Source organism: Oncorhynchus keta, unplaced genomic scaffold (assembly GCF_023373465.1).
Source record: "Oncorhynchus keta strain PuntledgeMale-10-30-2019 unplaced genomic scaffold, Oket_V2 Un_contig_3981_pilon_pilon, whole genome shotgun sequence".
NCBI lineage: Eukaryota > Metazoa > Chordata > Actinopteri > Salmoniformes > Salmonidae > Oncorhynchus > Oncorhynchus keta.
In genome coordinates this window covers 604,797-630,020 of record NW_026287538.1, presented here as the reverse complement: position 1 = coordinate 630,020, position 25,224 = coordinate 604,797, and the positions used below count along the sequence as shown (strand labels likewise).

At 40.7% G+C, this 25,224-nt stretch overlaps 2 protein-coding genes across 2 annotated transcripts in view; both read right to left on the bottom strand.

Moving 5' to 3' along the window:
- Positions 1-18,576: 18,576 nt before the first annotated feature.
- mid1ip1b (MID1 interacting protein 1b) lies at positions 18,577-20,265 on the bottom strand. Its single transcript, XM_035763125.2, has 2 exons — positions 20,085-20,265; positions 18,577-19,881 (listed from the first exon to the last, which is right to left on the bottom strand). Exon 2 carries the CDS (start codon positions 19,550-19,552, stop codon positions 19,079-19,081), a length of 474 nt encoding a protein of 157 aa, XP_035619018.2. The 5' UTR covers positions 19,553-19,881; positions 20,085-20,265; the 3' UTR covers positions 18,577-19,078.
- A 943-nt stretch (positions 20,266-21,208) lies between these two features.
- LOC118376413 (tetraspanin-7-like) overlaps positions 21,209-25,224 on the bottom strand; it is a 33,432-nt gene continuing 29,416 nt past the window's right edge. The window contains exons 8-9 of the mRNA XM_052509094.1: positions 24,490-24,571; positions 21,209-22,980 (exon numbers count right to left, since the gene is read on the bottom strand). Coding sequence (XP_052365054.1) covers positions 24,503-24,571 — 69 coding nt within the window. The 3' untranslated portion in view covers positions 21,209-22,980; positions 24,490-24,502. The remainder of the gene's footprint in view (positions 22,981-24,489; positions 24,572-25,224) is intronic.

Genomic DNA, 25,224 nt, shown 5'->3' with positions numbered 1-25,224 from the left:
TCATATTAAATCTGCAAAATACCCTAGTCGGATAAATGAACAGAGTTGGTTGAACCAGACAACCAGTCATGAGTCTCTTTGAATACGTCTCTAATAACTTTGCACACCTTGACTGTGCAACATTTTCCCATTCTTCCTTGTAGAATTGTTGAAGCTAAGTCAAATTGCATGGTGACCGTTTATGGACTGCACTCTTCAAGTCATTTCACAGATTCTCAATGGGATTTAGGTCGGGGCTCTGACTAGGCACTCGAGGACATTCACCTTCTTTTCATTCAGCCACTGTATGGTTACTTTGGCAGTGTGCTTTGGGTCATTGTCATGTTGAAAAGTGAACAATCTTCCCATTTTCAACTTCCTGGCAGAGGGCAGCTGGTTCTCAAGAATCTATTGGTATTTTGCACTGTCCATTTTCCCTTCTATCCTGACCCTGCTGAAGAGAAACACCTCCACAATGGGATGCTGCCACCACCATGTGTTACTGTAGCCATGGTGTTTTACTGTAGGCATGGTGTTCTTTACTGTAGGCATGGTGTTATTTACTGTAGACATGATGTTCTTTACTGTAGACATGGTGTTCTTTACTGTAGACATGGTGTTCTTTACTGTAGGCATGGTGTTCTTTACTGTAGGCAGGGTGTTATTTACTGTAGACATGGTGTTCTTTACTGTAGACAGTGTTCTTTACAGTAGACATGGTGTTCTTTACTGTAGGCATGGTGTTTTACTGTAGACATGGTGTTCTTTACTGTAGACAGTGTTCTTTACTGTAGACATGGTGTTCTTTACTGTATACATGGTGTTCTTTATTGTAGGCATGGTGTTTTACTGTAGACATGGTGTTCTTTACTGTAGGCATGGTGTTTTACTGTAGACCGTGTTCTCTACTGTAGACATGGTGTTTACTGTATACATGGTGTTCTTTACTGTAGGCATGGTGTTTTACTGTAGACATGGTGTTCTTTACTGTAGACATGGTGTTCTTTACTGTAGACATGGTGTTCTTTACTGTAGGCATGGTGTTCTTTACTGTAGACATGGTGTTTTACTGCAGGCATTGTGTTTTACTGTAGGCAAGGTGTTTTACTGTAGGCATGGTGTTCTTTACTGTAGGCATGGTGTTCTTTACTGTAGGCATGGTGTTCTTTACTGTAGACATGGTTCTTTACTGTAGACATAGTGTTCTTTACTGTAGACATGGTGTTCTTTACTGTAGACATGGTGTTCTTTATTGTAGGCATGGTGTTCTTTACTGTAGACATGGTGTTATTTACTGTAGACATGGTGTTCTTTACTGTAGGCATGGTGTTCTTTACTGTAGGCATGGTGTTCTTTACTGTAGACATGGTGTTCTTTACTGTAGACATGGTGTTATTTACTGTAGACATTGAGTTCTTTACTGTAGACATGGTGTTCTTTACTGTAGGCATGGTGTTCTTTATTGTAGGCATGGTGTTCTTTACTGTAGACATGGTGTTCTTTACTGTAGACATGGTGTTTTACTGTAGGCATGGTGTTTTACTGTAGGCATGGTGTTCTTTACTGTAGGCATGGTGTTCTTTACTGTAGGCATGGTGTTTTACTGTAGACATGGTGTTCTTTACTGTAGACATGGTGTTCTTTACTGTAGGCATGGTGTTCTTTACTGTAGACATTGTGTTCTTTACTGTATACATGGTGTTCTTTATTGTAGGCATGGTGTTTTACTGTAGACATGGTGTTCTTTACTGTAGGCATGGTGTTTTACTGTAGACCGTGTTCTTTACTGTAGACATGGTGTTCTTTACTGTAGACATGGTGTTCTTTACTGTAGACATGGTGTTTTACTGTAGACATGGTGTTCTTTACTGTAGACATGGTGTTCTTTACTGTAGACATGGTGTTCTTTACTGTAGGCATGGTGTTCTTTACTGTAGACATGGTTCTTTACTGTAGACATGGTGTTCTTTACTGTAGGCATGGTGTTCTTTATTGTAGGCATGGTGTTCTTTACTGTAGATATGGTGTTCTTTACTGTAGATATGGTGTTTTACTGTAGACATGGTGTTTTACTGTAGGCATGGTGTTTTACTGTAGGCATGGTGTTCTTTACTGTAGATATGGTGTTCTTTACTGTAGGCATGGTGTTTTACTGTAGGCATGGTGTTTTACTGTAGGCATGGTGTTTTACTGTAGGCGTGGTGTTCTTTACTGTAGACATGGTGTTCTTTACTGTAGGCATGGTGTTTTACTGTAGGCATGGTGTTCTTTAGTGTAGGCATGGTGTTCTTTAGTGTAGGCATGGTGTTTTACTGTAGACATGGTGTTCTTTACTGTAGACATGGTGTTTTACTGTAGGCATGGTGTTTTACTGTAGGCATGGTGTTCTTTACTGTAGGCATGGTGTTTTACTGTAGACATGGTGTTCTTTACTGTAGACAGTGTTCTTTACTGTAGACATGGTGTCCTTTACTGTATACATGGTGTGCTTTACTGTAGGCATGGTGTTTTACTGTAGACATGGTGTTTTACTGTAGGCATGGTGTTCTTTACTGTAGGCATGGTGTTCTTTACTGTAGACATGGTGTTTTACTGCAGGCATTGTGTTTTACTGTAGGCAAGGTGTTTTACTGTAGGCATGGTGTTCTTTACTGTAGGCATGGTGTTCTTTACTGTAGGCATGGTGTTCTTTACTGTAGACATGGTGTTCTTTACTGTAGACATGGTGTTCTTTACTGTAGACATGGTGTTCTTTACTGTAGGCATGGTGTTCTTTACTGTAGACATGGTGTTCTTTACTGTAGACATGGTGTTCTTTACTGTAGGCATGGTGTTCTTTACTGTAGGCATGGTGTTCTTTACTGTAGACATGGTGTTCTTTACTGTAGACATGGTGTTCTTTACTGTAGACATGGTGTTCTTTACTGTAGGCATGGTGTTCTTTACTGTAGGCATGGTGTTCTTTACTGTAGACATGGTGTTCTTTACTGTAGACATGGTGTTTTACTGTAGGCATGGTGTTTTTACTGTAGGCATGGTGTTCTTTACTGTAGGCATGGTGTTCTTTACTGTAGGCATGGTGTTCTTTACTGTAGACATGGTGTTCTTTACTGTAGACATGGTGTTCTTTACTGTAGGCATGGTGTTCTTTACTGTAGACATGGTGTTCTTTACTGTAGACATTGTGTTCTTTACTGTATACATGGTGTTCTTTACTGTAGGCATGGTGTTTTACTGTAGACATGGTGTTCTTTACTGTAGACATGGTGTTCTTTACTGTAGACATGGTGTTCTTTACTGTAGACATGGTGTTCTTTACTGTAGACATGGTGTTTTACTGTAGACATGGTGTTCTTTACTGTAGACATGGTGTTCTTTACTGTAGACATGGTGTTCTTTACTGTAGGCATGGTGTTCTTTACTGTAGACATGGTGTTCTTTACTGTAGACATGGTGTTCTTTACTGTAGGCATGGTGTTCTTTACTGTAGGCATGGTGTTCTTTACTGTAGACATGGTGTTCTTTACTGTAGATATGGTGTTTTTGTACATGGTGTTTTAGGGCATGGTGTTTTTACTGTAGGCATGGTGTTCTTTACTGTAGACATGGTGTTCTTTACTGTAGGCATGGTGTTTTACTGTAGGCATGGTGTTCTTACTGTAGGCATGGTGTTCTTTACTGTAGGCATGGTGTTCTTTACTGTAGACATGGTGTTCTTTACTGTAGGCATGGTGTTCTTTACTGTAGGCATGGTGTTCTTTACTGTAGGCATGGTGTTCTTTAGTGTAGGCATGGTTCTTTACTGTAGACATGGTGTTCTTTACTGTAGACATGGTGTTTTACTGTAGGCATGGTGTTCTTTACTGTAGGCATGGTGTTTTACTGTAGACATGGTGTTCTTTACTGTAGACAGTGTTCTTTACTGTAGACATGGTGTCCTTTACTGTATACATGGTGTGCTTTACTGTAGGCATGGTGTTTTACTGTAGACATGGTGTTTTACTGTAGGCATGGTGTTCTTTACTGTAGGCATGGTGTTCTTTACTGTAGGCATGGTGTTTTACTGTAGACATGGTGTTCTTTACTGTAGACAGTGTTCTTTACTGTAGACATGGTGTTCTTTACTGTAGGCATGGTGTTCTTTACTGTAGGCATGGTGTTCTTTACTGTAGGCATGGTGTTATTTACTGTAGACATGGTGTTCTTTACTGTAGACAGTGTTCTTTACAGTAGACATGGTGTTCTTTACTGTAGGCATGGTGTTTTACTGTAGACATGGTGTTCTTTACTGTAGACATGGTGTTCTTTACTGTAGACATGGTGTTCTTTACTGTATACATGGTGTTCTTTACTGTAGGCATGGTGTTTTACTGTAGACCGTGTTCTTTACTGTAGACATGGTGTTTACTGTATACATGGTGTTCTTTACTGTAGGCATGGTGTTTTACTGTAGACATGGTGTTCTTTACTGTAGACATGGTGTTCTTTACTGTAGGCATGGTGTTCTTTACTTTAGACATGGTGTTTTACTGTAGGCAAGGTGTTTTACTGTAGGCATGGTGTTCTTTACTGTAGGCATGGTGTTCTTTACTGTAGGCATGGTGTTCTTTACTGTAGACATGGTTCTTTACTGTAGACATAGTGTTCTTTACTGTAGACATGGTGTTCTTTACTGTAGACATGGTGTTCTTTATTGTAGGCATGGTGTTCTTTACTGTAGACATGGTGTTATTTACTGTAGACATGGTGTTCTTTACTGTAGGCATGGTGTTCTTTACTGCAGGCATGGTGTTCTTTACTGTAGACATGGTGTTCTTTACTGTAGACATGGAGTTCTTTACTGTAGACATGGTGTTCTTTACTGTAGGCATGGTGATTTTACTGTAGACATGGTGTTCTTTATTGTAGGCATGGTGTTCTTTACTGTAGACATGGTGTTATTTACTGTAGACATTGAGTTCTTTATTGTAGACATGGTGTTTTACTGTAGGCATGGTGTTTTACTGTAGACAGGGTGTTCTTTACTGTAGGCATGGTGTTCTTTACTGTAGGCATGGTGTTCTTTACTGTAGACATTGTGTTTTACTGTAGACATGGTGTTCTTTACTGTAGACATGGTGTTTTACTGTAGACATGGTGTTTTACTGTAGACATGGTGTTTTACTGTAGACATGGTGTTTTACTGTAGACATGGTGTTCTTTACTGTAGATATGGTGTTCTTTACTGTAGATATGGTGTTCTTTACTGTAGATATGGTGTTATTGTAGACATGGTGTTTTACTGTAGGCATGGTGTTTTACTGTAGGCATGGTGTTTTACTGTAGACATGGTGTTTTACTGTAGGCGTGGTGTTCTTTACTGTAGGCAAGGTGTTCTTTACTGTAGGCAAGGTGCTCTTTACTGTGGACATGGTGTTTTACTTTAGACATGGTGTTTTACTGTAGGCATGGTGTTCTTTACTGCAGGCATGGTGTTCTTTACTGTAGGCATGGTGTTCTTTACTGTAGACATGGTTCTTTACTGTAGACATGGTGTTTTACTGTAGGCATGGTGTTCTTTACTGTAGACATTGTGTTTTACTGTAGGCATGGTGTTCTTTACTGTAGACATGGTGTTTTACTGTAGACATGGTGTTTTTACTGGTGTTTTACTGGCATGGTGTTCTTTACTGTAGGCATGGTGTTCTTTACTGTAGGTATGGTGTTCTTTACTGTAGGTATGGTGTTCTTTACTGTAGGCATGGTGTTTTACTGGTGTTTTACTGTAGGCATGGTGTTTTACTGTAGGCATGGTGTTTTACTGTAGGCATGGTGTTCTTTACTGTAGGCATGGTGTTCTTTACTGTAGACATGGTGTTTTACTGTAGACATGGTGTTTTACTGTAGGCATGGTGTTCTTTACTGTAGTCATGGTGTTCTTTACTGTAGACATGGTGTTTTACTGTAGGCAAGGTGTTTTACTGTAGGCATGGTGTTTTACTGTAGACATGGTGTTCTTTACTGTAGGCATGGCGTTCTTTACTGTAGGCAATGAGTTCTTTACTGTAGACATGGTGTTTTACTTTAGACATGGTGTTTTACTTTAGACATGGTGTTCTTTACTGTAGGCATGGTGTTCTTTACTGTAGGCATGGTGTTTTACTGTAGACATGGTGTTTTACTGTAGACATGGTGTTCTTTATTGTAGGCATGGTGTTCTTTACTGTAGATATGGTGTTTTACTGTAGACATGGTGTTTTACTGTAGACATGGTGTTTTACTGTAGACATGGTGTTTTACTGTAGGCATGGTGTTTTACTGTAGGCATGGTGTTCTTTACTGTAGGCATGGTGTTCTTTACTGTAGGTATGGTGTTTTACTGTAGACATGGTGTTTTACTGTAGACATGGTGTTTTACTGTAGACATGGTGTTTTACTGTAGACATGGTGTTTTACTGTAGACATGGTGTTTTACTGTAGACATGGTGTTCTTTACTGTAGGCATGGTGTTCTTTACTGTAGACATTGTGTTTTACTGTAGACATGGTGTTCTTTACTGTAGACATGGTGTTTTACTGTAGACATGGTGTTTTACTGTAGACATGGTGTTTTACTGTAGACATGGTGTTTTACTGTAGACATGGTGTTCTTTACTGTAGATATGGTGTTCTTTACTGTAGACATGGTGTTCTTTACTGTAGGCATGGTGTTCTAGACATGGTGTTTTACTGTAGACATGGTGTTTTACTGTTGGTGTTTTACTGTAGACATGGTGTTCTTTACTGTAGACATGGTGTTCTTTACTGTAGACATGGTGTTCTTTACTGTAGACATGGTGTTTTTACTGTAGACATGGTGTTTTACTGTAGACATGGTGTTCTTTACTGTAGGCATGGTGTTCTTTACTGTAGACATGGTGTTTTACTGTAGGCATGGTGTTCTTTACTGTAGACATGGTGTTTTACTGTAGACATGGTGTTTTACTTTGGTGTTTTACTGTAGGGTGTTTTTACAGGCATGGTGTTCTTTACTGTAGGAAGGTGTTCTTTACTGTAGACATGGTGTTTTACTTTAGACATGGTGTTTTACTGTAGGCATGGTGTTCTTTACTGTAGGCATGGTGTTCTTTACTGTAGGCATGGTGTTCTTTACTGTAGACATGGTGTTCTTTACTGTAGACATGGTGTTCTTTACTGTAGACATGGTTCTTTACTGGAGACATGGTGTTTTACTGTAGGCATGGTGTTCTTTACTGTAGACATGGTGTTTTACTGTAGACATGGTGTTTTACTGTAGACATGGTGTTTTACTGTAGGCATGGTGTTTTACTGTAGGCATGGTGTTCTTTAATGTAGGCTTGGTGTTCTTTACTGTAGGTATGGTGTTCTTTACTGTAGATATGGTGTTCTTTACTGTAGGCATGGTGTTTTACTGTAGGCATGGTGTTTTACTGTAGGCATGGTGTTCTTTACTGTAGGCATGGTGTTCTTTACTGTAGGCATGGTGTTTTACTGTAGACATTGTGTTTTACTGTAGACATGGTGTTTTACTGTAGGCATGGTGTTCTTTACTGTAGGAAGGTGTTCTTTACTGTAGACATGGTGTTTTACTTTAGACATGGTGTTTTACTGTAGGCATGGTGTTCTTTACTGTAGGAAGGTGTTCTTTACTGTAGACATGGTGTTTTACTTTAGACATGGTGTTTTACTGTAGGCATGGTGTTCTTTACTGTAGGCATGGTGTTCTTTACTGTAGGCATGGTGTTCTTTACTGTAGACATGGTGTTCTTTACTGTAGACATGGTTCTTTACTGGAGACATGGTGTTATTGTAGACATGGTGTTTTACTGTAGACATGGTGTTTTACTTTAGACATGGTGTTTTACTTTAGACATGGTGTTCTTTACTGTAGGCATGGTGTTCTTTACTGTAGGCATGGTGTTTTACTGTAGACATGGTGTTTTACTGTAGACATGGTGTTCTTTATTGTAGGCATGGTGTTCTTTACTGTAGATATGGTGTTTTACTGTAGACATGGTGTTTTACTGTAGACATGGTGTTGTAGGCATTGTTTTTACTGTAGGCATGGTGTTCTTTACTGTAGGCATGGTGTTCTTTACTGTAGGCATGGTGTTTTACTGTAGACATGGTGTTCTTTACTGTAGACATGGTGTTTTTACTGTAGACATGGTGTTTTTACTGTAGACATGGTGTTCTTTACTGTAGACATGGTGTTCTTTCTGTAGGCATGGTGTTCTTTACTGTAGACATGGTGTTTTTACTGTAGACATGGTGTTCTTTACTGTAGACATGGTGTTCTACTGTAGACATGGTGTTTTACTGTAGACATGGTGTTTTACTGTAGACATGGTGTTCTTTACTGTAGACATGGTGTTCTTTACTGTAGACATGGTGTTCTTTACTGTAGGCATGGTGTTAGTAGCATGGTGTTTTACTGTAGACATGGTGTTCTTTACTGTAGGCATGGTGTTCTTACTGTAGACATGGTGTTCTTTACTGTAGACATGGTGTTCTTTACTGTAGACATGGTGTTCTTTACTGTAGACATGGTGTTCTTTACTGTAGACATGGTGTTCTTTACTGTAGACATGGTGTTCTTACTGTAGACATGGTGTTCTTTACTGTAGGCATGGTGTTCTTTACTGTAGACATGGTGTTTTACTGTAGACATGGTGTTTTACTGTAGGCATGGTGTTCTTTACTGTAGGCATGGTGTTCTTTACTGTAGACATGGTGTTCTTACTGTTAACATGGTGTTCTTTACTGTAGACATGGTGTTCTTTACTGTAGGCATGGTGTTCTTTACTGTAGGCAGGTGTTCTTTACTGTAGACATGGTGTTTTACTGTAGACATGGTGTTTTACTGTAGGCATGGTGTTCTTTACTGTAGGCATGGTGTTCTTTACTGTAGGCATGGTGTTCTTTACTGTAGACATGGTGTTCTTTACTGTAGACATGGTGTTCTTTACTGTAGACATGGTTCTTTACTGGAGACATGGTGTTCTTTACTGTAGGCATGGTGTTCTTTACTGTAGACATGGTGTTCTTTACTGTAGACATGGTGTTTTACTGTAGACATGGTGTTTTACTGTAGGCATGGTGTTTTACTGTAGGCATGGTGTTCTTTACTGTAGGCATGGTGTTCTTTACTGTAGGCATGGTGTTCTTTACTGTAGACATGGTGTTCTTTACTGTAGGCATGGTGTTCTTTACTGTAGGCATGGTGTTCTTTACTGTAGGCATGGTGTTCTTTACTGTAGGCATGGTGTTCTTTACTGTAGACATGGTGTTTTACTGTAGACATGGTGTTTTTACTGTAGGCATGGTGTTCTTTACTGTAGGCATGGTGTTCTTTACTGTAGGCATGGTGTTCTTTACTGTAGACATGGTGTTCTTTACTGTAGACATGGTGTTCTTTACTGTAGGCATGGTGTTCTTTACTGTAGACATGGTGTTTTACTGTAGGCATGGTGTTCTTTACTGTAGACATGGTGTTTTACTGTAGACATGGTGTTTTACTGTAGGCATGGTGTTTTACTGTAGGCATGGTGTTCTTTACTGTAGGCATGGTGTTCTTTACTGTAGGTATGGTGTTCTTTACTGTAGGTATGGTGTTCTTTACTGTAGGCATGGTGTTTTACTGTAGGCATGGTGTTTTACTGTAGGCATGGTGTTTTACTGTAGGCATGGTGTTCTTTACTGTAGGCATGGTGTTCTTTACTGTAGGCATGGTGATCTTTACTGTAGACATGGTGTTCTTTACTGTAGACATGGTGTTCTTTACTGTAGACATGGTTCTTTACTGGAGACATGGTGTTTTACTGTAGGCATGGTGTTCTTTACTGTAGACATGGTGTTTTACTGTAGACATGGTGTTTTTACTGTAGACATGGTGTTCTTTACTGTAGGCATGGTGTTTTTACTGTAGGCATGGTGTTCTTTAATGTAGGCTTGGTGTTCTTTACTGTAGGTATGGTGTTCTTTACTGTAGATATGGTGTTCTTTACTGTAGGCATGGTGTTTTACTGTAGGCATGGTGTTCTTTACTGTAGGCATGGTGTTCTTTACTGTAGGCAAGGTGCTCTTTACTGTGGACATGGTGTTTTACTTTAGACATGGTGTTTTACTGTAGGCATGGTGTTCTTTACTGCAGGCATGGTGTTCTTTACTGTAGGCATGGTGTTCTTTACTGTAGACATGGTTCTTTACTGTAGACATGGTGTTCTTTACTGTAGGCATGGTGTTCTTTACTGTAGACATTGTGTTTTACTGTAGGCATGGTGTTCTTTACTGTAGACATGGTGTTTTACTGTAGACATGGTGTTTTACTGTAGGCATGGTGTTTTACTGTAGGCATGGTGTTCTTTACTGTAGGCATGGTGTTCTTTACTGTAGGCATGGTGTTCTTTACTGTAGGCATGGTGTTCTTTACTGTAGGCATGGTGTTCTTTACTGTAGGCATGGTGTTTTACTGTAGGCATGGTGTTCTTTACTGTAGGCATGGTGTTCTTTACTGTAGGCATGGTGTTCTTTACTGTAGACATGGTGTTCTTTACTGTAGACATGGTGTTCTTTACTGTAGAAATGGTGTTCTTTACTGTAGGCATGGTGTTCTTTACTGTAGACATGGTGTTTTACTGTAGTGTTTTACTGTAGGCATGGTGTTTTACTGTAGACATGGTGTTCTTTACTGTAGGCATGGTGTTCTTTACTGTAGGCATGGTGTTCTTTACTGTAGACATGGTGTTCTTTACTGTAGACATGGTGTTCTTTACTGTAGACATGGTGTTCTTTACTGTAGGCATGGTGTTCTTTACTGTAGGCATGGTGTTCTTTACTGTAGACATGGTGTTCTTTACTGTAGACATGGTGTTCTTTACTGTAGGCATGGTGTTCTTTACTGTAGGCATGGTGTTCTATACTGTCACATGGTGTTCTTTACTGTAGGCATGGTGTTCTTTACTGTAGACATGGTGTTCTATACTGTCAACATGGTGTTCTTTACTGTAGGCATGGTGTTCTTTACTGTAGGCATGGTGTTCTTTACTGTAGGCATGGTGTTCTTTACTGTAGGCATGGTGTTTTACTGTAGACATGGTGTTCTTTACTGTAGACATGGTGTTCTTTACAGTAGACATGGTGTTTTTTACTGTAGGCATGGTGTTCTATACTGTTGACATGGTGTTCTTTACTGTAGACATGGTGTTCTTTACTGTAGAAATGGTGTTCTTTACTGTAGACATGGTGTTCTTTACTGTAGGCATGGTGTTTTACTTAGACATGGTGTTTTTACTGTAGACATGGTGTTTTTACTGTAGACATGGTGTTCTTACTGTAGACATGGTGTTCTTTACTGTAGATATGGTGTTCTTTACTGTAGATATGGTGTTCTTTACTGTAGGCATGGTGTTCATTGTTTTACTGTAGACATGGTGTTTTACTGTAGGCATGGTGTTTTACTGTAGACATGGTGTTCTTTACTGTAGACATGGTGTTCTTTACTGTAGACATGGTGTTCTTTACTGTAGACATGGTGTTTTACTGTAGACATGGTGTTTTACTGTAGACATGGTGTTCTTTACTGTAGGCATGGTGTTCTTTACTGTAGACATGGTGTTTTACTGTAGACATGGTGTTTTACTGTAGGCATGGTGTTTTACTGTAGACATGGTGTTTTACTGTAGACATGGTGTTTTACTGTAGACATGGTGTTTTACTGTAGGCATGGTGTTCTTTACTGTAGGAAGGTGTTCTTTACTGTAGACATGGTGTTTTACTTTAGACATGGTGTTTTACTGTAGGCATGGTGTTCTTTACTGTAGGCATGGTGTTCTTTACTGTAGGCATGGTGTTCTTTACTGTAGACATGGTGTTCTTTACTGTAGACATGGTGTTCTTTACTGTAGACATGGTGTTCTTTACTGTAGACATGGTGTTTTACTGTAGACATGGTGTTCTTTACTGTAGACATGGTGTTTTACTGTAGACATGGTGTTTTACTGTAGACATGGTGTTTTACTGTAGACATGGTGTTTTACTGTAGGCATGGTGTTCTTTACTGTAGGCATGGTGTTCTTTACTGTAGACATGGTGTTCTTTACTGTAGACATGGTGTTCTTTACTGTAGGCATGGTGTTTTTACTGTAGGCATGGTGTTTTACTGTAGGCATGGTGTTCTTTACTGTAGGCATGGTGTTCTTTACTGTAGGCATGGTGTTTTACTGTAGACATGTGTTTTTACTGTAGACATGGTGTTCTTTACTGTAGGCATGGTGTTCTTTACTGTAGGAATGGTGTTCTTTACTGTAGACATGGTGTTTTACTTTACATGGTGTTTTACTGTAGGCATGGTGTTCTTTACTGTAGGCATGGTGTTCTTTACTGTAGACATGGTGTTCTTTACTGTAGACATGGTGTTCTTTACTGTACTGGTGTTCTTTACTGTAGGCATGGTGTTCTTTACTGTAGGCATGGTGTTCTTTACTGTAGACATGGTGTTCTTTACTGTAGACATGGTGTTCTTTACTGGAGACATGGTGTTCTTTATTGTAGACATGGTGTTCTTTACTGTAGACATGGTGTTCTTTACTGTAGACATGGTGTTCTTACTGTAGACATGGTGTTCTTTACTGTAGGCATGGTGTTCTTTACTGTAGGCATGGTGTTTTTACTGTAGACATGGTGTTTTACTGGTGTTCTTTACTGTACTGGTGTTCTTTACTGTAGACATGGTGTTCTTTACTGTAGGCATGGTGTTCTTTACTGTAGACATGGTGTTCTTACTGTAGGCATGGTGTTCTTTACTGTAGGCATGGTGTTCTTTACTGTAGGCATGGTGTTCTTTACTGTAGGCATGGTGTTTTACTGTAGACATGGTGTTTTACTGTAGACATGGTGTTCTTTGTACTGTGTTTTACTGTAGACATGGTGTTCTTTACTGTAGGCATGGTGTTCTTTACTGTAGACATGGTGTTCTTTACTGTAGGCATGGTGTTTTACTGTAGACATGGTGTTTTACTGTAGACATGGTGTTCTTTACTGTAGACATGGTGTTTTACTGTAGACATGGTGTTTTACTGTAGACATGGTGTTCTTTACTGTAGACATGGTGTTCTTTACTGTAGACATGGTGTTCTTTACTGTAGACATGGTGTTCTTTACTGTAGACATGGTGTTCTTTACTGTAGACATGGTGTTCTTTACTGTAGGCATGGTGTTTTACTGTAGACATGGTGTTCTTTACTGTAGGCATGGTGTTTTACTGTAGACATGGTGTTCTTTACTGTAGACATGGTGTTCTTTACTGTAGACATGGTGTTCTTTACTGTAGACATGGTGTTCTTTACTGTAGGCATGGTGTTTTTTGTTACTGGTGTTTTTACTGTAGACATGGTGTTCTTTACTGTAGGCATGGTGTTCTTTACTGTAGACATGGTGTTTTTACTGTAGACATGGTGTTCTTACTGTAGGCATGGTGTTTTACTGTAGACATGGTGTTTTACTGTAGACATGGTGTTTTTACTGTAGACATGGTGTTTTACTGTAGACATGGTGTTCTTTACTGTAGGCATGGTGTTTTACTGTAGGCATGGTGTTCTTTACTGTAGACATGGTGTTCTTTACTGTAGGCATGGTGTTTTACTGTAGGCATGGTGTTCTTTACTGTAGGCATGGTGTTCTTTACTGTAGGCATGGTGTTCTATACTGTAGACATGGTGTTCTTTACTGTAGACATGGTGTTCTTTACTGTAGAAATGGTGTTCTTTACTGTAGACATGGTGTTCTTTACTGTAGGCATGGTGTTCTATACTGTTGACATGGTGTTCTTTACTGTAGGCATGGTGTTCTTTACTGTAGACATGGTGTTCTTTACTGTAGGCATGGTGTTTTTACTGTAGGCATGGTGTTCTTTACTGTAGGCATGGTGTTCTTTACTGTAGGCATGGTGTTCTTTACTGTAGACATGGTGTTCTTTACTGTAGGCATGGTGTTTTACTGTAGGCATGGTGTTCTTACTGTAGGCATGGTGTTCTTTACTGTAGGCATGGTGTTCTTTACTGTAGGCATGGTGTTCTTACTGTAGACATGGTGTTCTTTACTGTAGACATGGTGTTCTTTACTGTAGGCATGGTGTTCTTTACTGTAGGCATGGTGTTCTTTACTGTAGACATGGTGTTCTTTTTAGACTGGTGTTTTACTGGCATGGTGTTCTTTACTGTAGGCATGGTGTTCTTTACTGTAGACATGGTGTTCTTTACTGTAGACATGGTGTTTTACTGTAGTGGTGTTCTTTACTGTAGGCATGGTGTTCTTTACTGTAGACATGGTGTTCTTTACTGTAGACATGGTTCTTTACTGGAGACATGGTGTTATTGTAGACATGGTGTTTTACTGTAGACATGGTGTTCTTTACTGTAGACATGGTGTTTTACTGTAGGCATGGTGTTCTTTACTGTAGACATGGTGTTCTTTACTGTAGGCATGGTGTTCTTTACTGTAGGCATGGTGTTTTACTGTAGACATGGTGTTTTACTGTAGACATGGTGTTCTTTATTGTAGGCATGGTGTTCTTTACTGTAGATATGGTGTTTTACTGTAGACATGGTGTTTTACTGTACTGTGTTTTAGGACATGGTGTTCTTTTACTGTAGGCATGGTGTTTTACTGTAGGCATGGTGTTCTTTACTGTAGGCATGGTGTTCTTTACTGTAGGCATGGTGTTTTACTGTAGACATGGTGTTTTACTGTAGACATGGTGTTTTACTGTAGATATGGTGTTTTACTGTAGACATGGTGTTTTACTGTAGGCATGGTGTTTTACTGTAGGCATGGTGTTCTTTACTGTAGACATGGTGTTCTTTACTGTAGGCATGGTGTTTTACTGTAGACATGGTGTTCTTTACTGTAGACATGGTGTTTTACTGTAGACATGGTGTTTTACTGTAGACATGGTGTTTTACTGTAGACATGGTGTTTTACTGTAGACATGGTGTTCTTTACTGTAGATATGGTGTTCTTTACTGTAGATATGGTGTTCTTTACTGTAGGCATGGTGTTATTGTAGACATGGTGTTTTACTGTAGACATGGTGTTTTACTGTAGGCATGGTGTTTTACTGTAGACATGGTGTTCTTTACTGTAGACATGGTGTTCTTTACTGTAGACATGGTGTTCTTTACTGTAGACATGGTGTTTTACTGTAGACATGGTGTTTTACTGTAGACATGGTGTTTTACTGTAGACATGGTGTTCTTTACTGTAGGCATTGTGTTCTTTACTGTAGACATGGTGTTTTACTGTAGACATGGTGTTTTACTGTAGGCATGGTGTTTTACTGTAGACATGGTGTTTTACTGTAGACATGGTGTTTTACTGTAGACATGGTGTTTTTACTGTAGACATGGTGTTGTTCTTTACTGTAGGCATGGTGTTCTTTACTGTAGACATGGTGTTTTTTACTTAGACATGGTGTTCTTTACTGTAGACATGGTGTTCTTTACTGTAGGCATGGTGTTCTTTACTGTAGGCATGGTGTTCTTTACTGTAGACATGGTGTTCTTTACTGTAGACATGGTGTTTTACTGTAGACATGGTGTTATTTACTGTAGGCATGGTGTTCTTTACTGTAGGCATGGTGTTCTTTACTGTAGACATGGGTTTTTACTGTAGACATGGTGTTCTTTACTGTAGACATGGTGTTCTTACTGTAGGCATGGTGTTTTACTGTAGGCAGGGTGTTCTTTACTGTAGACATGGTGTTCTTTACTGTAGGCATGGTGTTCTTTACTGTAGACATGGTGTTCTTTACTGTAGGCATGGTGTTTTACTGTAGGCATGGTGTTCTTTACTGTAGGCATGGTGTTCTTTACTGTAGGCATGGTGTTTTACTGTAGGCATGGTGTTCTTTACTGTAGACATGGTGTTCTTTACTGTAGGCATGGTGTTCTTTACTGTAGGCATGGTGTTCTTTACTGTAGACATGGTGTTTTACTGTTAGACATGGTGTTCTTTACTGTAGGCATGGTGTTCTTTACTGTAGGCATGGTGTTCTTTACTGTAGGCATGGTGTTCTATACTGTTGACATGGTGTTCTTTACTGTAGACATGGTGTTCTTTACTGTAGAAATGGTGTTCTTTACTGTAGACATGGTGTTCTTTACTGTAGGCATGGTGTTCTATACTGTTGACATGGTGTTCTTTACTGTAGACATGGTGTTCTTTACTGTAGAAATGGTGTTCTATACTGTTAACATGGTGTTCTATACTGTAGGCATGGTGTTCTTTACTGTAGGCATGGTGTTCTATACTGTAGGCATGGTGTTCTATACTGTTAACATGGTGTTCTTTACTGTAGGCATGGTGTTCTATACTGTCAACATGGTGTTCTTTACTGTAGGCATGGTGTTCTTTACTGTAGACATGGTGTTCTTTACAGTAGACATGGTGTTCTTTACTGTAGACATGGTGTTCTTTACTGTTCTTTACTGCATGGTGTTCTTACTGTAGGCATGGTGTTTTACTGTAGGCATGGTGTTCTTTACTGGCATGGTGTTCTTTACTGTAGGCATGGTGTTCTTTACTGTAGGCATGGTGTTTTACTGTAGACATGGTGTTCTTTACAGTAGACATGGTGTTTTACTGTAGACATGATGTTTTACTGTAGGCATGGTGTTTTACTGTAGGCATGGTGTTCTTTACTGTAGGCATGGTGTTCTTTACTGTAGGTATGGTGTTCTTTACTGTAGATATGGTGTTCTTTACTGTAGACATGGTGTTCTTTGCTGTAGACATGGTGTTTTACTGTAGACATGGTGTTTTACTGTAGACATGGTGTTCTTTACTGTAGACATGGTGTTTTACTGTAGACATGGTGTTCTTTACTGTAGACATGGTGTTCTTTACTGTAGACATGGTGTTCTTTACTGTAGACATGGTGTTCTTTACTGTAGACATGGTGTTCTTTATACTGGTGTTCTATACTGTTAACATGGTGTTCTATACTGTAGGCATGGTGTTCTTTACTGTAGGCATGGTGTTCTATACTGTAGGCATGGTGTTCTATACTGTTAACATGGTGTTCTTTACTGTAGGCATGGTGTTCTATACTGTCAACATGGTGTTCTTTACTGTAGGCATGGTGTTCTTTACTGTAGACATGGTGTTCTTTACTGTAGACATGGTGTTCTTTACTGTAGACATGGTGTTCTTTACTGTAGGCATGGTGTTATTTACTGTAGGCATGGTGTTCTATACTGTTAACATGGTGTTCTTTACTGTAGGCATGGTGTTCTTTACTGTAGACATGGTGTTCTATACTGTTAACATGGTGTTCTTTACTGTAGGCATGGTGTTCTTTACTGTAGGCATGGTGTTCTTTACTGTAGGCATGGTGTTCTTTACTGTAGACATGGTGTTTTTACTGTAGGCATGGTGTTTTACTGTAGACATGGTGTTCTTTACTGTAGACATGGTGTTCTTTACTGTAGACATGGTGTTCTTTACTGTAGACATGGTGTTCTTTACTGTAGACATGGTGTTCTTTACAGTAGACATGGTGTTTTTTACTGTAGGCATGGTGTTTTACTGTAGACATGGTGTTCTTTACAGTAGACATGGTGTTCTTTACTGTAGGCATGGTGTTCTATACTGTTGACATGGTGTTCTTTACTGTAGACATGGTGTTCTTTACTGTAGAAATGGTGTTTTACTGTAGGCTTGGTGTTCTTTACTGTAGGCTTGTAGATTTGTAGAGTGCTTGTGATAGTGGGCACATGCACACATTGACCAGTCTTTGCCATAAAGGCCTGAAACTCCTTCAAAGTCACCAATGACTTCTTGGTAGCCTCTCTGATCAGTCTCCTCCTTGCCCGGTCTTTCAGTTTGGAGGGATGACCTGATCTATGCGGGGTCTGAGTGGTGCCATACACCTTAACCACTTGTTAATAGCTTACAATAGGCTCATTCATCCCCCAGGTCGTTGCTGTAAATGAGAATATTCTCAGTCAATTTACCTGGTTAACTAACGGTTAAATAAAAACAAATAATGGTCTTAACTGTGGTCCAAGGGACAAAGCCTTTCATCTTTTTATATCCAGCCCGACTTGTGCCTTTTCACAATTTTATCTCATGGATCTTTTGACAGTATCTTTCCTACCATAGTGGACTCTTTGCTTTGAATTGCACTACTGAGCAGTGGAGTCCTCTATAAAAACGTGTTTTTTATTCTGAACTGATCAAAGTCCTAAAATGGATCACAGATGGAAAACAAGTTTGCAATTGTAAGGGGTGGGGGGGGGGTTCACTTATCCAAATAGGGTATTTTACTGTTTGAGTTTAGAAGAGAAAGATTAACTTGGATGTTGTGGGTTATGGTGTGTAAATAAAGCTGGGAAAAGTCTAAATGTATGTGTTTACATTTCAGGCTGTAAGGCAACAAAAGGTGAACATTTTGAAAGGGGTGGTGACTTTCTATACCCACTGTAGGCTTCAGTTCAGACTAATCACAATCTTACAGTTTAATCAAGTCACAAAACTATCATGCCAAAGTTGTGTACCTCTCAATAAACCAGTGACTGTGTCAAATAAACTGATCACAACATAACAATAAGCAGATGTTTAATCGCTGAGCCGTCATTTCTATAGAAAAATAAAATGGTGCTTAAATAAGATTTACAGTTGGTGTTAATCTCTTGGAATCTCTCAAATTCAAAGTGATTATCATTTGATTCCAGTTCACAGATTATCAAGCATATGATTTAGTCAATGGTATGGCAATGACTCATTGCTACCATAACATATGAAACCACTGTCAGTGGGCATTATTCAATGTTGCCCAATCAACAACAAAAAATGTTAAGGTGGACAGACCATCATCCATACAATAATCCGTTAATACACAAGACTTAGTGCAAACAATCATTCAAACAGTAGATGGGAAATGTTTAACAATGCATATGAAACACGTCTAGTAGGTTACATTTATTTATTCCCACTGTGGGAATAAATACAAACGATTCACTAGGACCCCCCCACCCCACCCCATTCCACTGTTCACCAATGGCTTTTGATGTTATCGTCTGACACACTCAACGTTCTAGTAGTCACAGTCCACAGCCCCTTATTCCAATCTCCTGATTGTACCTGTTCGTGAGGGTGTTTGCTTTCCGGGTAAGCTTAGACAGAACCGTGTGTAGTCCGGTCAAATGATAATGAAATTGTTTCTCCAAATCATCATCATCGGATTCTATTCTGGATATATCCAACGCAGTCACCCCCATTTTTTCTTTCCGCCTGTCGTCGGCTTGTAGGACCCCCCATTCGATGTCATTCCTGATCGATTTTAATAGCACATAGTAATTGTACATGTCTCCGTCCTGGAAATAGGTGGTTGACCCATTGCTGGCGGTCCTAATCGGTGATATCGTTTTCACCTCTTCTTCCTCGTCTAGAGGCACGTCTCTTAGCAGACTAGGAACCATCACCGTCTGATCCATGTTATTTACGGCACCAATAAATCGGTTCATTGCATTGAACAATGAATTCTTTTGATTGTACGAATCCGAAATGTGCATCATTTTTGCGAGAAACCTGACCGCGTGCAGATAATCTAGTTACCTCGCGTCACCGATGATAATGCAGTTTTACTCTGTCAGTCTGAAATCAACCTTAGCAAGCTAACTAGCTAATGCTCTTTATCGGATTACAATTACAAATTTAGCTGCTGCAAAAGCTTACTCAGTCCGAGGAAACGTCCAGACTTCTCAAACGTCTTGCCTGCCTTGTGATAACTGTACCTAACGTTACTCACTAATAGACTAACAAGTGGCTTTTTTTCCTAAGGGCGTTCCCGGATCTGTCTCAGTCGAATGTTTTCCCCTCAGGCCAAAGTAACAGGATGCACGACCTGAAATAAGAGACACCATTCGGTTAGTTACTTCAAGTAACGTTATTTCAGTATCATTAGTTGCATACTAGGCCTACCAAAAATTAAGAAATCGTCACACTGGCCAATAGATGCTTCCGTTCTCAACTCACTGAATTAACAGCTAACATTATCTAGCTAGCCATATGTGGAGAATACATTTAGCTCAAGCAGTACAAACTCACCGTGATGTTATCGTCCCTGGTATTTTTCCGAATAACCACTTCACCTGTTAAACTTCTGTGGAAGGCATAACGTCTTAATTTGACAGCTTGTTGTGAGCAAAGCGACCGATAGCAGCTTGCTAGTTTAATATAAATCCTCAGCACCAGCAGGAGGACAGTGAGATGCAGAGTGGCGTACTTGCGTCAGCCCACAAGCCGTAACTCCGTTTTCAGCCAATCAGATTTTAGCCGGTCTCTCACCAACCCGGCTGATTTTCTGGCAAGTCAATTCCCGGTTAGAACATGTTTACTTCCTTCAACAAAAACACCTATCTTTACCTTCCTTCCATACTTCCTCTTTTGGAGAGATTATGAAGAAAATAACATAATGTCACTTAAATACTGATGACTCAAATGTGTACTGTGACAAACTTGCTTTCACAGTTTTAGTAAAACCAGGGCTCTCGTACGTTTGCAATTGAGGGTCTCAAATGACATCCTTTCAAAGAAATACGGAGGCGAGGAAGGAATCATAATTATGTCATTTGAGTTGTGGAATAGAGCAGGCTCATCTGAGGAAACTGGCGACGTGTTGAAACAGGAGTTTAATTCAGGCGGGGTTGCGTCATTCCTGCCCACAAAGTAGTAGGTGTACTAGTGACAATTTTAACAATGTATACACTATCAACAAAGTAGTTAGTTTTTTATGCTGTATCAACAAAGTATAGTTGCTGATGCTGTAACTAGATTCATGATCACGAATACTGATGTCCATTGTGAATACGTTACATTGTAACAAACGGTAAGGATTTCATTTGATGTTGTTCTTGTTCGTACATTTTTTTTACAGTCAAGCCCATAAAAATCCTATTAAATTACTCTAATTAAATTATTCTAATAGCTAATTCTATGGTCAAACCTGCCTCACGAACACCCTTTCTAGACGGGATCGCGAATACGTTTTTCATAGATGTGATAGTGACACCGTGGGGTAAAAATATTATTGCTACCTGTAAATTATATTGGATCTATCAGGGGCATAATTCATTAATGATGATTAACTACCCACCTTATTATCAACAACAAAAAATACTCGGTTCTAGAAACAAAAGAGTAAATATCTCACAACAGAAACTCACAACTGAAACGATGTAATGACCATTTTATTCATAGATTCAAGATCACAATTGTTCACAATATCAACATACATTTGTTGGCATGCTAGCTGGTGATGCATTTTAAAACGTTCTCTTTGTTTTTATACAGTCTTATTTCATCTGTCCAATTTTGGATTGAGAGATAAATTGATCATGTACATTGGTTGTATACTGATCCCCGAAAACACAGAGCTACTTCAGAATGCTCAAAACCCCAAAACAAACAACAAAAACCTAAAAGAATCCTAGTAATTACAGAAATAGAATCTTGGAACCAGTTTTCTGTACTCACATGGCAATTGAATGAAACCAGTTACACTGTCAGTGACCTCAGTGGTCTGCCCAACTCCATTCTACCCCCAGGCCCTCGCTAAAGCGAATTATCCCTACAGTCATTACCACCTAAGAGGTTGCTGTCATATTACTGATTCTCCATTTAAGTAATACACAAAAGTGGCAAATCTTCAAAAAGTGGTATTTCATTTGATTGTTCCAAGCCAGAGCAATGACAGACCAAATCGAGCTCGAACACCTCAAGTCCTGCCACTGAGAATGAATCTCTCTCTCTTTCTATCACTGGGCAGACATTAATTCATTGTCTATTCCACAAATGACGTGAAAACAACGTTGATTCAACCAGTCTGTGCCCAGTTGGCTCTCTCTCTGTCTACCAATCCCATATAGTGAGAAGCAAACGGCAACAACAAAAGACAGGAAGTAGAATAGTCTTCTCTCATCATCAGAAAGCAGTGCTGACTCAGTGAAACTCTAGTTTGTGCAGCGATATGCGTCAGTCAGGGGGGAGGGTGTTGGAACCGAATGTACTGGGGTGTGGCGGTGGAGAGAGAGAGAACTGGATGTGCTGGAGAACGGACAAGGATAGTCAAATAGAGTGGGATCTCAAGCAGAAGGTGATTGTGTAAAAACATTTGAACACCAAAACTGGGGTTTAAACCAGAAAAATGTCTGTGTCTCAGACTACTGTTATAGAAACACACATGACTAGTTAAGACTTTTAAAATGAAATATTACAACAACAAAACAACATTATGACTGATTATGACTGACAGACAGAAGGCACAGGGGAGGGAGTGGCAGAGATCACCAGGTACAGGACTGAATACAGAGGATCTAAACGCATCACAAATACACATCCACAGAGAGCAACTTGCACAAGGTCATTTAGAGTGATAGTCATTAGAAGCAGGATGTAGGTTTACTGTAGTCCATGTAGCAGCAAAAAAGCAGACGCTGTGTGTGTGTGTGTGTGTGAGAGTGTGTGTGTGTCAGTCAGAGAAACTCAGTCCCTTCTGAGTGGGCTCAAGTTTCTTTCGAAGACATATTGGAAATTCTGATGGCATCTCTCAAAGTATTTCCAGGAAATTTAGACTGGGGAAGATAGCAGTGGAACGAGGAGCTATGTTGCATCAAGGCAATTTCTTAGGAATATTGTCAACTTGTGTAAGTGAAGATTGGTAGTGTTTGAATTAGGCATGGCATGCCTGGATCAGAGCATATGGCTGAGGCAGGTGCTAATCGACAACCATTCATTTTAGAAGAATTAAGGTCTTGAAAGGTAACATTTTTAATTATGGCATGGTGGCATATTAAGGAATGTGTTCAAAGAGATGAAAGAGAGAAAACGAGAGTGATAAAGTAAGAAAGATAAGGAGTGGAAAAGTAAGAATGGAGTGTGCCAGCGTTTGGGTGTGTTCCTCCCCAGTCTCCAAGGTGTCGTGTACTCTCTCCTCCTGGTCTCCCTGGAAGGAAACAAGAACAAAGGTGCTGACAATCACAGAGAGACTCAACATGATTGTGTGTGTACGTGTGTCTCTGCGCATGTGTGACTACATTCCCTGAAAACACAATCACCTCCACCCATAATCAGTGACAACGAGGGGATCCTCTCTTTTGGAACTTGTCAGCTGAAGCTTTTGGAAGACAGATATCCCTGAGAAGTCCCTGCAGGGCCGCCACACAGCCAGAGGGAAAGCCATTTGTCTGCTGTAATGAGCGGAGCCTTTGGACTGTGATGTGTGTAAGAAGCCTAAATGCCTAAATGCAACTCTCTCTCTCTGCACCTGTGGAACGCAGTCTGTCGGTTAACCCTCCCGGAGCCTCCCGTGCCAGGCTTCTGGTCTATTTAGAGCCCTGATGCTTCTGAAGTGACAAAACAGCCAACCAGTGTCTGGTGGATAGGAGCCAGTAACAGTTTCTGCAAGCTTCGAATTGACAATGACGCTCTGGTGAAGCTCGGCCATGCTAACCGCTAGCAGGCTAAACCCTATGAGGCTAAACCCTATGAGGCTAAATCCTATGAGGTTAAGCCAGTGTGTCATAGGGGGGAGAAGTGAGGGATTCTAACTCTTTAAGGCATAATCACACCACACAGCCCTGCCAACACGGTATAAATCAGAGTGTTTAATTGCGAACCAAACAGTTTTATTTATAATCCACAGCAGCACAGTCGGGGACGGCCAATTAGAGGGGCCTGCTGGGAAGGTGTGAGCTAGCGATAACCACTTTGCATAGTGAGATCACGATTGTGTGTGTGTGTTTGACTGTGACTTGCAGGGGGCTGTAGGGGTTCCAGCCATGGAGGTCTGTGACACAACCCCTTATTACACTGGATGCATTGCACTTAGTCACAGAGACAAATAGCACTACACAAGAGTGTGTGTGTGTGTGTGTAGCACTCTGGTACCCTGCAGATAATGACCCATTTTGTATTCTACATGAGTCAAATGAAATGGAGTCCACTGGAGTCCATTCTTGTGTGATGGAAGCTCATTTGATATTGATGACGATGGGTTTTCCTGTGTGCCAGATGTTGTTGTGGGAGGAGACCAGGGGGAGGTGTTCGTTTTGGAAGTGGGCTGCTCATTGGATGGCTACATGGAGCAGGCCTTTGCTGAGAAGCTGCTTAAATACCAGCCCCTCGTGGCATGCTGGGACAGCCTGGGGTGGAGGTGCAAGCTGGTGGGGTGGAGGTGCAAGCTGGCGGGGCTGATATTTGGGAGTCTCGGCCACATACACAGGCTTGCAGTGCGTGGCCTCCAGATTGCAGGCCTGACAAAAACTAGGGCAAAGCAATTGGCTAGGTACTGCTCTGTTTCAGCTGTCATGGGCAGCCTAGCTGTTTGGAGAAGGATGTGCTTTCTGTACCCTTGAGTGTCATGTATACAGGGACCTTTGACATGTTTGGATCCTTTTTTTGTCAATTTGATTGGTGGATTGAAATAAAGTATTTGTGTGTGTGTCAGACTCACCTGCACCTCACTGCTACACCATCTCATATTGGTTGGCAGTGATAAGCCTCGACAGACAGCATGCCAACAGCATACCAATTGACTGGAGAGAAAGAGAGAGAGAGTGAAAAAGAGAGAGTGGGAGAGAGTGAGCGATAATGGGGGAGAGAGAGAGAGTGGGAGATTCCACCCTCTCCCTCTTCCCTCCACCCTCCCCCTCTTCCCTTCCCCTCTTCCCTCCACCCTCCGCCTCTTCCCTCCACCCTCTCCCTCTTCTCTCCACCCTCTCCCTCTTCCCTCCATCCTCATTGAGGAGGGATCAGGGAAGGAAGAGAGGAGGGATCAGGGAAGGAAGAGAGGAGGGATCAGGGAAGGAAGAGAGGAGGGATCAGGGAAGGAAGAGAGGAGGGATCAGGGAAGGAAGAGAGGAGGGATCAGGGAAGGAAGAGAGGAGGGATCAGGGAAGGAAGAGAGGAGGGATCAGGGAAGGAAGAGAGGAGGGATCAGGGAAGGAAGAGAGGAGGGATCAGGGAAGGAAGAGAGGAGGGATCAGGGAAGGAAGAGAGGAGGGATCAGGGAAGGAGGATAGGAGGGATAGGGATAAGATACATTAAAGGGGTGGCTGCTCCTCTAAGAGGTGTCATTGATCTCTCTCTGCCACCCCTCCTTCTCCCCTCGCCGCTTCCCTCCATAACGTTTACGGTGCAATTAATGGGCTCGGGACTGCAGAAGAGCAGGCCGTCGCAGGTCACAGTG